Consider the following 15,174-nt stretch of genomic DNA (forward strand, 5'->3'; position numbering starts at 1 on the left):
TATAGACAAAATTTAACAAGAGCCCAAAAGACAGCTAAATTTTTTCTTGTGTGGCAGAGTAATTCCTGCTTTCGTTAATGTGCGACTGGCATATGCCATAACGTGCTCGTTATGCATAGCCATCTTTCTGTTGCGCTAGGATCGCACCAAGGCAAATGCCGCTAGAATCCGTGTCTATCTCTGTAGGTGCATGAAGGTAGTAATGACGGAGCATTGGTGGTGAGGTTAGTAGGCGCCGTAGTTGCTCCAAAGGTTGATCACACGAGTTTGAGCATGTATAAATGCTGTTGCCTGCAGTAAGCAAATGAATCAGTAGGGCTACTATGCCTGTTATATTGCACACTAAACATCGAAAGTAAGAGCAGAGCCATATATAACTACGGAGTGCCTTGAGCGTGGTGGGCTTTGGAAATTCTACGACCGCTCGAAGCTTGGCCGGCTCAGGAAGGACACGATGCTTTGATATGACATGGTTTAATATTGTTAACTTACGAGCAGCAAAACAGCCCTTTTTGATGTTCAGTTGGAGGCTGGCAGAGGAAAGGCAAGTCAGTATCTCACCAAAATGAATGATATGCATTAAAAAATCGGTCCGAAACATGACAATATCATGAAGATAGCACAGGCACGTTTTCCATTTGTAGTTGCGAAGGATGGTATCCATCATGCGCTCAAAGGGAGCTGGCACATTGCACAGGCCGAAAGGCATGACGGTAAATTTGTACAAGCCGTCAAGCGTGATGCAAGCTGTCTTTTCGCAGTCATTTGGAGCCATGGGTACTTACCATTAGCCAGAGCGAAGATCCAGAGATTAGAAGTACTCCGCGCCTTGCAAACAGTCAAGGGCATCATCTATTTGGGGAAGCAGATACAGACATCCTTGTGAGTGATCTTAGTGAGCCGACAATAATGTACACAGAAGCATATTGACCCATCCTTCTTCCGTACCATCACTACAGGAGATGCCCAGGGGCTGAGGGAAGTGCGAATGACACCACATTGCAGCATATCGTCGACTTGCTCTCTGATTACCCGTCGTTCGGTAGCCGACACGTGGTATGGGCGCTGGCGTAATGGAGGATGGGAACCCATGTGGATGCTGTAAGTGATGCTCGATGTACGTCCCGAGTATGATTGGTCGCAATCAAACGATGACTGAAAATTCTGAGGGAGCGCGAACACTTGCTAATGGTATGGACTTGGCAGATCGGCATCCAAGGCAGCTTGAAGAATGTCTGGCTAGAGCGATGACGGTGATGGTCGTGTGCAATGCTCCAAAGAAGTAAGGGCATCGAGCTGGGAACAGGGTGTATCGTCAGGAGTGTCCAGAACGTGAAATGGATCAATGGGCTCAACATGACCTAGTGATTCTCCCCGCACTAAGAACACGAGGTGTTGAAACAGGTTGGACACAAAAATAGCTGATAATCTGGGTGCAGTGGCGATAATGGAAAACGGGAGAGAAAGAACCTTGCAGCGTAGAAAAATAGGTGACGAAGTGAGGAGTATAGTGGCATGTGGCATGGTGGAGCAAGATAAGGACACAAGGACAGATATTTCGGGCGGTACTTCCGTGTCGGATACAACGGTGAGCTTTGCGGTTTTGCTTGTCGAAGGGTTTGGCACTACAGATCCGAAGAATGGGAAAAGTGCTTCAGCTTGAGCCCAGTCTATGATGGCACGATGCTGTGACAAGAAGTACCAGCCGAGAATGATTTCATGGGAGCATAAAGGCAACATGAAAAGTTCCACAACGTATAAAGCACCTTCGATGAGTACTCTTGCGGTGCACACAGCACGCGGTGCTACATGCCGCATACTTGATGTGCACAGTAACGTGCCTGACAGCGGAGTTGTGACCTTATGCAGTTTTCTACAAATTTTCTCGTCTATGACATAAAGTGCAGCCCCAGTATCAATAAGTGGTATTGCGGCAGTTCCTTACTATAGTAAACTGCACGGTGACTGTGCAGGCCTTGTAGATAGAAGTCGTGAAGCTGGCAGTTTGTGCCTGCGGAATTGCAGCAGCTAGTTTCCCTCATGAGGGGTGTGCTGACAACGCAAGGGTCAAGGCGAGCAACGATGGGGTGACAGGGAATGATGGGTGCCGGAAGGCCATCGGGGAGGAAGCAAAAAGTCTGAGCTGAGACACGGTGGGTGATCGTCAGCAACATGTGAGTGGCTGTATCTGGCATTGCGGTAGCTGAATGAGCGTGCGGCATGCGAGGGTCGAAGTGGCGCACCCCATGACCAGCAAAACCGCAAGTGAAGCATATGGCCCAGTTGTCACATGTGTGCCAGAGGTTCTGAACATAATGACTCCGAGTTGGCATTAAAGGCGGCGCAAGAGGTAGGGCTGTTTGCTGGTGCATCTCTTCAGGAAAGGCGAACGGTGGCGGTGGAGTTTGCGCCACAGCTGCGGCATAGGTCAGAGGTGCAGCCACAGGCAAACATGGCTGAGTTAGAGGGGTAGCCACAGGCAGACAGGGCTGGGTCAGAGGTAGAGATTCGGCAAGTTGCTCACAGATAGCTCTCCTATTAAAATATTAATTTGGTAACATCACCTCACAAATGAATTTAAATTTTGTCCGCTTAATATATTAATAAACAGCACCCCATAGGCTAATCGGAGGCCCAACTCCGTACTCTCTAGACCCTTAATTAAGGGGGTGATCAGCAGAAATCTCATTTCATTAAAACATTTTTATAAAAATAACCAAAAACTTGACTGATACACCGCTGAAACCTACATTTAGAACATAACAAAACGGGTGCGGCGATGGCGTAGTGGTTAGAGCATCTGCCTCGCATGCAAGAGGTCCGTGGTTCAAATCTCGGTGCCACGCAGTTCCCAATCAAAAAAAAAGAAAAGAAAAAAAATCCGCGTGTTGATGGAACTGCATTAAGAGGCCTGGGGTGCGGCCTCACCAGTAACCACCGCCGGGAATGCACTCCCTCACCAGAGAAGGATTGGCCACCCTGGTGCAGTATCTGGCCACTACCTCCCACATGCATACGTCAAATAACTCACGGCCCTCAGTTCCCAGCAGCTGCGAAGCAACTGACCATGGCGGCGGTCAGATCTGCAACGCAGCAGAGGGTGCTAAGAATCTCTGGACTACAGGCCGTCTTTGGAACCTGAACTTGGCAACATTTAACGCTAGAACCTTATCTAGTGAGGGAAGTCTAGCTGTACTATTTGAGGAGCTAGAGGGTGTTAAATGGGATATAATAGGGCTCAGTGAGGTTAGGAGGACAGATGAGGCCTATACTGTGCTACAGAATGGGCACGTCCTTTGCTATCGGGGCTTGGCAGACAGAAGAGAACTGGGAGTGGCAACATAGAGGAATACTATAGCATTAATGAAAGGGTGGTAGGTATTGTAAATAAACTGAATAAAAGATACAAGATGAAGGTAGTACAGGCTTACGCGCCTACATCCAGCCATGATGACGCTTCAGTTGAAAGCTTCTATGAAGACGTGGAATCGGCAATGAGTAAGGTAAAAACACAGTATACTATAGTGGTGGGCGACTTTAATGCAAAGGTAGGGAAGAAGCAGGCTGGAGACCAGGCAGTAGGAGATTATGGCATCGGCACTAGAAACGCCAGAGGAGAGCTACTAGTAGAATTCGCAGAACGCAATAATTTGCGGATTTTGAATACTTTCTACCGAAAACGAGAAAACCGCAAGTGGACATGGAGGAGCCCTAATGGCGAAAATAAGAACGAAATAGACTTTATAATGACTGCACACCCAGGAATCGGCCAGGATGTGGAAGTGGTTGGCAAGGTACAATGCAGTGACCATAGAATGGTAAGGTCTCGAATTCGCCTAGACTTGAAGAAGGAACGACAGAAACTGATACGCAAGAAGCCAATCAATAAGCTATCACTGAGAGGGAAAGTACAGGAATTCAGAGTGTCGCTGCAGAACAGGTATTCGGCTCTTAGTGAGGAAACCAACCTTAGCGTAGATACAATGAATGATAATCTGACGAGTATCATTACGGAGTGTGCAGTGGAAGTTGGAGGCAGGGTAGTTAGACAGGACACTGGCAAGCTTTCCCAGGAAACGAAGAACCTAATTAAGAAGCGTCAAAGCATGAAAGTTTCAAGTACAACAGACAAAATAGAACTGGCAGAGCTTTCGAAGTTGATAAATAGGCGTAAAGTATGCGATGTAAGAAGGTAAACCATGGAGAGAATTGAATACGCTCTGAAAAACGGAGGAAGCGTCAGAGCAGTGAAGAGAAAACTTGGGATAGGCAAAAGTCGGATGTATGCACTAAGGGACAAAGAAGGCAAAATAACTAGCAATATGGATAGGATAGTTAAAATAGCGGAGGAGTTTTACAGAGATCTGTACAGTAGCCGAGGCAACCACGACCTTAATACTATAAGAACTAGCAGTAACCTAGATGACACCCCACCAGTAGTGATAGAAGAAGTCAGAAAAGCTTTGGAGAGCATGCAAAGAGGCAAAGCTGCTGGTGAAGATCAGGTAACATCAGATCTGCTGAAAGATGGAGGACAGATTGTGTTTGAAAAACTAGCCACCCTGTTTACGAGGCGTCTCCTGACGGGAAGGGTACCAGAGTCTAGGAAGAACGCTAACATCATCTTAATACATAAGAAAGGAGGTGACAAGGACTTGAAGAATTACAGGCCGATCAGCTTGCTCTCTGTAGTATACAAGCTATTTACAAAGGTAATTGCTAACAGAGTAAAGAGAACATTAGAATTCAATCAACCAAAGGAACAAGCAGGATTTCGAATAGGCTACTCAACAATTGACCACATTCATACTATCAATCAGGTAATAGAGAAATGGTCAGAGTATAACCAACCACTATACATAGCCTTCATAGATTACGAGAAGGCGTTTGATTCAGTAGAAATATCAGCCGTCATGCAGACACTGCGGAATCAGGGCGTAGATGAAGTATATATAAATGTTCTGGAAGAAATCTACAGGGGATCAACTGCTACCATAGTGCTTCATAAAGAAAGCAACAGAATACCAATCAAGAAGGGTGTAAGGCAGGGGGACAAAATCTCCCCAATGCTATTTACCGCGTGCTTACAGGAGGTTTTCAGAAGCCTAGAATGGGAACAGTTAGGGATAAGAGTTAATGGAGAATACCTTAGTAACCTGCGCTTTGCCGATGACATTGCATTGCTGAGTAACTCAGGGGAGGAATTGCAACTCATGATTACGGAGTTAGACAAGGAGAGCAGCAAGGTGGGTCTTAAAATTAATCTGCAGAAAACGAAAGTAATGTACAACAACCTCGGAAAGGAGCAGCGCTTCGAGATAGGTAATAGTGCACTTGAAGTTGTAAAAGACTATGTCTACTTAGGGCAGGTAATAACCGCAGAGCCTAACCACGAGATTGAAGTAACTAGAAGAATAAGAATGGGGTGGAGTACATTCGGCAAGCACTCTCAAATTATGACAGGTAGATTGCCACTATCCCTCAAGAGGAAGGTATATAACAGCTGTATCTTGCCGGTACTTAGCTACGGAGCAGAAACCTGGAGACTTACAAAGGGGGTTCAGCTTAAATTGAGGACGACGCAGCGAGCAATGGAAAGAAAAATGGTGGGTGTAACCTTAAGAGACAAGAAGAGAGCAGAGTGGATTAGGGGACAAACGGGGGTTAAGGATATCATAGTTGAAATAAAGAAGAGGAAATGGACATGGGCCGGGCCTGTAGCGCGTAGACAGGATAACCGCTGGTCATTAAGGGTAACTAACTGGATTCCCAGAGAAGGAAAGCGGGTTAGGGAGAGACAGAAGGTTAGGTGGGCAGACGAGATTAAGAAGTTTGCGGATATAAATTGGCAGCAGCAGGCACAGGACCGGGTTAACTGGCGGAGCGTGGGAGAGGCCTTTGTCCTGCAGTGGACGTAGTCAGGCTGATGATGATGATGATGAGCTCTCCTGATGGGATCAGCCAGGAGGTGTCAAGCTAGTGTCAGGCTGTGGGGGTCGGTCGCTTAGAGGCAGCATGGAAAGCTGTCACGCTACCTCCTCTCGAATGAAGTCTTTGATTTGGCTTGATTGCGATGTATCAGACGAGGAGTTGGGAGCTAGCGTGAGGCTCGAGAGAGGTTCAGCAGCTGCGACCGTGCTACGCGCAAGAATCCTTTGTCGACCCAGCTCATCGAAACTTTGGCAAAGAATGAGGACATTCTAAACAGAAACAGGATTTCGTACAAGAAGCATCTGAAATGCCTTGTCCTCAATGGTTTTCGGGATATGTTTCACTTTCTCCACTTATCTCATGGAAGCATTGACGCATGAACAAATGCTGACTACATCCTCAGTGTAGCTCGTACATGACTCACCAGGCATTTGAGCACGCTGGCGTTAATGTTTTTCAGCCCATAATTTCCTTAAGGTTAGGCGGCCGAAAATGTCTGCGAATGCAAGAGGGGAACTCGTGCTCGTGATTGCGACACCAGAGCTTGGCAATGTCAAAAAGGCAGAAGATGACAACAAGTTTCGCCGGGTCATCCCAGTTTTTCGGCTCACTGACACACTCATAAGAGTAAAGCCATTCGTCCCCGTCAGCCTCACCTATTCTGCATGAAGATGGGGGTCATTTAACCATACGGTGTAGTAGTGCAATTTTCACGGGGACGAAGAGGACAAGAACACACGACGATGATGGGAGTGTCGGGGTACAGCTGAATGATGCCACTGGAGCTGGAAGCTCCGGCAGTGTTGGGCTGATGGCGGGCTCTGTCCGTCATTCAAGCAGGTGAAACAGTTGGCAACATTCGGTCGCGCAGTTCCAGGGTGAGGGCAGGGAATGCAGCAGCCTCCACCAAATGTCATATGACGACTTATTGCTAATGCAGTGATGACCACCAGTCAGGGTAGTGCCGATCTGACAGAGACCCAGATATCATGCACAGCAGCAACCCCAACGAACCTGTCATCTTTCTCTTCCTCACTACACTTGAGAAATGTATTTCGCACTCAAAGCACTTTCCCTCCTCTCTTGTCCCAAGAAGAGCACTAGAAGCTACATGGGAAGCACGGCACAGAAAAAAGAAGTGTGTGTTACAAAATGCCATTTATTTCTCCGATTATAATTGCTGTGTGCACCACTGTTGCCAGTGCGCAAGTTTAAAGCACTAGTGCGCTTCCCCATGGCAACACCCTGCGGAAAAAAAGCATCCGGTCCAAATGCCACTCCTGATTCATTTCATCTACTAGCCAATAGCAGTAATCAGCAGTTTGACAATATACAGCTGGCACCGCGCCCACCAGAGTGAGTGAGGATGGGACCTGTATACGAAGACAGGGCCCTAGAGAAAGTCGGCAACTCTGCACTCCGCCTCTACGCTTTACATCCCATGCAAAACTACAAAATTAGGCTAAACTGTTGGCAGCAATGTTCAAAATTCGCAGAATGTGTTTACTTATTATGTCTAAAGGGTAGTTCAGGAACCCTTTCAAGTTCCCACTTGGGTTACTTCCCAGTGTGCACATGTGTAAACTGTGTGCAAACATTCACCAGTTATAAACAATGCTTCTAGAAAAGGCACATTAGTATTATACAAAATGTCGCAAATGTAATAATGCGAGGTTACCATAGTTCTTACAGCAAAACTGCCGACTCGATTGCAGCTTCTTGTTGAAGTGATACATTCCAGTGCCTTAAGTCTGACACAATGTTTGCATTGCTTGCCTGTATTGCCTTCAAAAATTTACAAGCATTTCCAATTTGCACAACAGTTCAGAACATACGGCAAAGAAGACCAATGGCCTACGTTTGTGTTAGCAATGATAGATGGCCATGCCCATTCATTTACAAACACATTCATCTGGGGGGAGGGGGGAGCATTTTGGTGCTTTTTGGGAACAAAATGTGGGACGGAGCTCTTACCAGGTTGTGGCAATGCTCCTTGCAGAGCTAAATTGGCACAACGAAGAACCAGACTCTCAACCTCTGGTGACCTCCTGGCACGACCTGCAGGTGCAATCATTACTTTCATTATAATGCATAATTGTCCATGCAATAGGAGACTGTGATTATATGCAAATGATGTACACTACATAACAGCTTTTTCATGATGCCCAATTAGGTTTGCACAAATGTCACTTTTTTGGTTCAAAGTGAAGTTCAAAGTGAATAGTGACTCGTATCAAATAATTTCAAAGTGGTTTCAAATTGTAGTAGAAAGATAGTAATAATGTGTATATTACAGGCAGTAGACTACTGTATGTTTTAAATACTACTACGCTTAGCCTACATAACCCCGCATAGCATGATCTTCAATATAAATTAAAGGTAACCGAGGTGTAAGTAGTATGCCCATGTAACCATGTAGCATGGCTCTGTGACAGTGTCGATTCTACCCGAGTAGGCAGTTTTGTGAAGCAGCAATCTCACCCTGCAGTGAGTCCACTTTTGGAGAGATGGTTTACGAGCAGCAAATTGCATCTATTTATTTTTTTTAGAATACTTTGAAACTTTAAGAATCTTTATTCACGGCTACCTGGAATGAGGATGCCACCCACGGAGATGAGAACGCAAGCCTGACCGCAAAATGAAGTTTTATTCTCTCTCTCCCTTTTCAAATTGAATTTCAATACACTAATACAATAAACTCATCTTAAGACAAACTCTGTTATGACAAATTCTTGCTTAAGACAAACAACACGGGAATGTTTGCTTGGTTTCTCAGAGACTCAATAAAAAAAATCTGCTTAAAAACCACATAGCAGGCCTCTTCTCTCGAGATAAACTCTTGCACAAACTGACAACAATGGTGATTCTGCACAACGAACGTTGCAGCCTGGGTGAGGCATTCGGGTGAGCAAGAGAAAGCAATACGGAAAAAAAAATCTTTCGGCACAAAGATGTAAAGCAACATGGAGAGACAGAGCGACATAGGCGGAAAAGAAAGGTCAGCTTATAAAGCTGGTACTTTCCTAACCCCTCGCCTGTAGGTAAAAAAGGGCCGCCTATATCAGCAAAGAAAGCAACAAAACGTGTTCAGGAATTTCTCATAAACTCAATGCAAAAAAAAAAGTACTCTTAAAGTGAACTGCCTAATCCTCAAGCCATTGTGTCCTTTTGTATTCTTCAGTTTCTTACCAGGAGTACAATAGAGAACACAAGAACACAAGAGCTTGGCTAGAGAGGAAAATGTGAGGAGAAGGGGGCAAAAAAAGCCAAGTGAAAGTGACAAGAACAAAATTGTCGGTACCTTAAAATCAGATACGAAACTGAAACAACGTTTGTGATGCTAGCACTTCCATCAGAGGTGTCAAACGCATTGTAATTGCCATCACACAATGGTGCCCAAGCACATGCTGTGGTCAGTTCGCATTGTTGCGCATAAGGCCTGTGCACATCGAAACTGTTCCTAGTGAAGTGCAACTAAGTGCCGTTTTAATTATCCTCCTGAGTTCCCGGGTACCCAATTGGGCACCATTGTTTTAAAGGCTAAATATCATCATTGTTTGATATCAATGTGTCCAAATTTGTCTTGGAACAATAAAGATGAGTTGCTTTCACAAGCCCTGAGAACTGGCGCCGTGTGTCTAGTCATACTCCCAAAATGAGCGTACGAAAATTGCTGAGTACAACACGACAGCTCGGCTCCGTCCTCGTGATAAGAGAAAGCTTTTTTCCTTAGCTGCAGCATGAACGACATTGTCTATAGTGCATTATTTTAACTATGAACGCCTTGTAGGTCATATTTAGTCATTCCGGTCTGATAATTTTGTTGCACTCAATCTCGGAGACTTCAAAATATCAGGAGTACATAAACGACCCTTACATTTTGAGATAAACGTTAAAATTGTGGAATTCATAATTTTTCTGCATTTGTTTTTAAGGGTAGGGAGTCAAATAATGCGGTTTCGCAAAAACATTTTTGATTGGTGCATTCTTGCGACTGACTGATGATTGATTGATTTGTGGGGTTTAACGTCCCAAAACAACCATATGATTATGAGAGACGCCGCAGTGGAGGGCTCCTGAAATTTCGACCACCTGGGGTTCTTTAAGGTGCACCTAAATCTGAGTACACGGGCCTACAACATTTCCGCCTCCATCGGAAATTTCTTGCGACTGAGGAGGTTATAAATGTGCACGACAAAGTAAGTTATTTTTGCATACTAAATACAGCTGTGTCAGGTCTTTTTGTGTGCCCGAGGCTTGTGACCATGAAAAGCGCAAACGGAGATCTTCAGCTGCATTTCAATAAAGAGTTACTGCAAGCTGAAAATAAAATATCCAAACCTTGAAGAAAAGCTTGCAGACTTTCTTAAGCAACTCAGCGTAAATTGCCTTCGTCAAGGTAATAGCATGCAATGAATGCGATATCAAATCCATTAAAACAATAGTGATATGAAAGCCAGTAAAACAGGCTCGCAGAAGGTAAACAGCCAGAAGAATAAATTTTACATTAGTTGAAAGAAAGTTATGCTTTTCTCTCCATTCTTTTTTTTTCTAATCGTCAAAATGGGGTCGTGCTACTGTTTTATTGTTAAAATATGGTAGCAATTTATTCATGAGCATATTGTCACATATGAGAGCAGCTCAAGCAAGAACCAACAGCGTAACAAAAATTTAGGGATATTCTTTATAGAGCGCACTTTTGCACACCGGAAAGAAAAACTAAACACACAGTCGCGGCTACCTAGCCAAAAGAAAATGCCACCCAACTGCCAGACTGAGTTCCACACGAAACGAGAAATGGCTCGCACTTCCTCCTTGCCGACTGAGCTTGACATTGGCGCCTGAGCAGTACTCTTTTCCATGTGCCCCGTTTATCTCGCAAAAAAGCATCGCCCTAAAACCAAGACATTCACGATCAATACATACAAGACAGCATGTGACGAGGTTTGTACAGAACTAGAACACTATCTATAATGAGCTCGTGAAATCGAGTACTCGATATATTCACGTAAATACTTTACTTGAAGCCATGGTATCTATGAAGCTGGGCCAAACAAATGCCTTTAAAGACAACAGTTTTTCTGGGGATACCTCAACACCTATATTTTGGTCTGTCTTTCTGTCTGCATGTCTGTCTGTCACTCAAAATGATTCAGCCACCCGGCCAAAGTTTAAGCATTCCTTAATGCCCAGCCATCTCGATCAGGCAGCTGCATTCACACTTGTGAACATTGTTGATCAAAAAGCAAATATTATGCATATCTGCAGCACAACATCAATACATAAGTATTAGGTGGTGTGTTTCTTTAGGGAAAATGCATAGATACGTAATTGTAAAGAACTTTGTGTTTCTTATGCTGCGCTGACAATGGGACGCTACATACGAGAAAGCTGGTATTTCCTACACTTGGCTAAGACGATACGGTGCTGCTACCTACCAGTGACTCTGCATTCTACACAAGCTTGTTTCCAGGCATTACCACCAAATGGCGTTCATATCTCACACAGCACCCAGACAGAAGACTTTTGACTACATTTGCAGCCAATCATGCAGATATGCACCCAATTTTTAAATTTTGTTCTTTTCCTTCCCATTGTAAATATGCTCCATTCAGTGTTTTACAGGAACATGTTTGGATGTTTTCAACATGACAGCATTTCTTTTTTGGGGACACTTCTGGTATGCCGAACTCCCAGTATGATGAACAAATGACCATGGTCCCTCTAAAGTGAACTCAAAAGGAGTATACTGCATTCAATTAAACATTCAAAGCACTCCAATATTTGTTTGAATATTTGACGCGTTCAAATATTTATAGAGGCTTACAGCAAACATAGGTAGAAATCATAAGCAAAAGTGCAAATTAAAAAAGATTGAATAGCTAAGCTAGAAGGTGCCTTCATATTCTCGTAATCCCGAACTATATCCCTCGTGAATTTATTTCTACAACCAAGAAACACAGTTCATAAAAAGAAGAAGCTTGTAACAACAGATGAAAAACAATGTGAGAACAGCCGACGTGGCCGTGCCAATGTCTTGCCACTTTATTTCCTAGGCCGAAGCAAAGCCACAGCAGCGACAGGCGTCTAGACCACCAGGTGTGTAAGCTCATTCTGTTCTGGCTCGTGCCTCGAGGTCTCTGCATGAGCTATGCGAGACGTGCAGCGGTTGGAAAATGATGATGATGATAGGCGACGACGACGCTACAAGCTATAAATATTGTGAAACTTTACGCGCTTGCTAAGTTTCTTTCTTTTTTTACCTTTCTATGTCGCCTGTTTCACTGTAGCTGCCATCAGTCGGGTTCCTGTCATTCTTTGTACAATATAATATATGAATAATTTAACTTCACTGACCATTTCTTGCATGATGATGATGCTGGGACTAGTAATGATTGCTTATTGGTTGAAAAAGACCGCTAAGTACCACACTCCAACATGAAATAAGCTATTACTATTATTATTACAGCCGAGCCTGCTTATAACGAACCTGAGCGTGACGCGGCATCCATTCGTTGTATCCAAACTTCGTAGTAAATCAAACACAGGTTTTAAAAGAAGTTGCAAGTGAAAACACAAATTTTTCTTGCCCCCAAAAGTCCATGATGCACGTGTTTCGAAGAGCAGAAGCAATAAGGGCGGTCTCGAGTTCATTTAAAACGGCAGGGCCTCATTCGCCGTGGCCCGTGGCATAAGCTGCATAAGGCACTAGCTCCAAAGTTTCGTCGTTTTCGCAATCCCATTCCTTCAAATCGCTCTTGCCATGTACTTCATTCACAATGCCCCAATGCACAATGCCCCCGTGCACGGTTCCGCAGTGTCGGTATCATCATCAGCTGTAATTAAATCATCACAACAGACGTCCCACCCACTCTCCCAGGTCAGAGCGGACGACACGCTGCCACAAATCGCTGCCGCAGTGGTCCTGTTCAGAAGCTTCAGGCTCGGCATCGGGCCCGACGTTGACGAAGTCGGCCTCGAGAAAACAGTTTCGCGTGCATGTAGCCGTCACCGCCACCCATGAAATATTCACCACCTCCACAACCGACTATTGGGACACCCGAAGCGGCAAATTGGCTGCCAGATGGTCAGCAGCTATGGGCAAGCACTCCGCAACACGGCACCTAAAGCGGATTACGCTCAAGCCAAGCGGTCACACTTTCGACGTTTTGTTGAGCGGCAGGAAAAAGCGTGCTAGTCCTCCCGTTGGTCATCATGACCACACACGCACACCTAGACCGAGCAAGACGCGCACAAGCGACACACAAGCCAGAATGCGTGGAACAGCTCTGGGCCCCTTTCCAGTCAGAAAACGAAACTAATTCAAGCCAGCATGGCAGACGTCGTGCAGCGGTGGAGACGCGCGAAGGCATTTCCTTCCTACATGGGCAAAGGGGTTGTGATCAAGAGAGGAGAGCAGATTTGCGGGAGAAGGGCAAAGAGTTGCGATAAAGAAAAGGGAGGATGCGGCGGGAGGGCGACCTTGAAAATTAAAACACACAGGAAGAAGGCAGGTTCGGTAGCTTGCTTGAAAGGTCCGCGAAACTCGCCCGTAAAAAAGCTTGGAAAGAGCGCCTACGCTCGCAGAACTGAAAGCATGGCAGCCAGGATCGATGCGCGCGGCGGTGTTCGAAGAATCGGCGGCCCTGGTCAAAAAATCGTTTTGTTGCGCCAGCGGGTTTGCGTGGCCTCACAAACTTCGATGTTTCGACATTCATTCCACGCAAATTAAAAGCCGTTCTCGCGCTTCCGCACTAGCACGGAAGGCTGCTGAGCCGACTGCGAAGTGAGCGAGAAAAAGTCCTAAACACAAAACAAATCGCGAATTATCAGAGTCGGTGGGGTAGCGTACGCCCGTGCACTAGACGCAGACTATCGGATACAGTCGATGGCCGGCAATGCTAGCAAATGGTCAGGTCACTCCAGGCCGGCGTTGCCAACGACAGTACCAGCGATCAAAAACAGGGTAGACGACCGACCAGTCTTCAAAAGATCGATGGCAGTACGAAAACACGGGCCTCGTCTGGCGATGCGGGGTGCTCTGAGTAGCGGGGGGGGAACAAAGGACGGAGGGGTGCGTAACAAAAAGCAGTCGGGGCATGGAGGAAGGAAACAGCTTTCCTTTTTCCATGGGTCGGGGAGAGCGACAACTAGAGGATCGCGGAGGCAGGGTCGGCATTTAACAATAAGCATGTATGGGCACCTCGCCGATGCCTGATCGGTGATTGAAAGTGGTTTCCCGGGAAGTCGGCAGACCGCTGACTCCATTCACTGTAACCGATCAGCGGCGCTCGGAGATGTTCGTTGTAAGTGCGATTTTGTGCCATTGAACCAATGTATATTTTCACGGTGATGCGGATATTGTTTGTTTTAAGTGAAAGTTCGTTCACTTAACGAACTTTCGAGTGGGGTCGTTATATGTTGGCTCGACCCCGTATTATTATTATTATTATTATTATTATTGTTGTTGTTGTTGTTGTTGTTGTTGTTGTTGTTGTTGTTGTTGTTGTTGTTGTTGTTGTTGTTGTTGTTGTTAAGGTGGTTGCTGTGGAGTTTATAATGAGCACTATGCTCAGATTCATTACTAAGTTGATAGCTAAACACTGTAAATATACTCAATTGTTCTAAATTGAACCTACAACTTCGAAAACATAATGTTTGTGCACACAGAAAGCCTAGAAGTTTGGTGCCTGATCAGTGGAAAAAATTTCCTTTTGCTTTAACTTTCTGTACACTGATATGTTCCCTTTTCGGTAAAATATAAGTGCACCTCTGACCAACCGGTGCAGTATCTGCAGAATATGTGCTTCCTCTTTCTTCCTTCTTGTTTCATTGTAACCTGTTGTGCCTAATTTTTTTTACATCACACTCGTTTTTTAGTGTTTTTATTCTTTTCATTATTTGTAATTTCATGTTTTTGTGTATTCCTCATTCAAATATTATCTCTTTATAGCCATTCCTCTGTGGTGAAACCATGACAGAACGAACATGCATGTCCGGATAATAAGTTTCTTTTGTCTGAATTTTTATATGTTATGTGGGTATATTTGGAGTGCATAGAATCGAAAATATTATTTGCAAAAAACAATCCCTGGGCGGCAAAAAAGTATTTGAAGGCGGCGGCGCGGTGTCTCACTATTGCTTACCACAAGATTTCCCATTTTCACAGGAGAATTCGGTGCACATTACAAACTCACTTAGTGTGCATTGCATCGCATTGTGTCCTAAACATTTTCTTCTGGT

At 45.0% G+C, this 15,174-nt stretch overlaps 1 protein-coding gene across 7 annotated transcripts in view; it reads right to left on the reverse strand.

Moving 5' to 3' along the window:
* LOC119172534 (B-cell lymphoma 3 protein homolog) overlaps positions 1 to 15,174 on the reverse strand; it is a 141,098-nt gene that overhangs the window by 71,572 nt on the left and 54,352 nt on the right. For 5 of the 7 annotated variants that reach the window (XM_037423680.2, XM_075893922.1, XM_075893918.1 and 2 more), the window contains one exon: positions 7,906 to 7,989. In XM_037423680.2, coding sequence (XP_037279577.1) covers positions 7,906 to 7,989 — 84 coding nt within the window. Of the gene's footprint in view, positions 1 to 785; positions 853 to 7,074; positions 7,177 to 7,905; positions 7,990 to 15,174 lie in introns of those variants that run through there. The other 2 variants (XM_075893919.1, XM_075893921.1) reach the window with 2 other exon arrangements.

Source organism: Rhipicephalus microplus, chromosome 4 (genome assembly GCF_043290135.1).
Source record: "Rhipicephalus microplus isolate Deutch F79 chromosome 4, USDA_Rmic, whole genome shotgun sequence".
Lineage (NCBI taxonomy): Eukaryota > Metazoa > Arthropoda > Arachnida > Ixodida > Ixodidae > Rhipicephalus > Rhipicephalus microplus.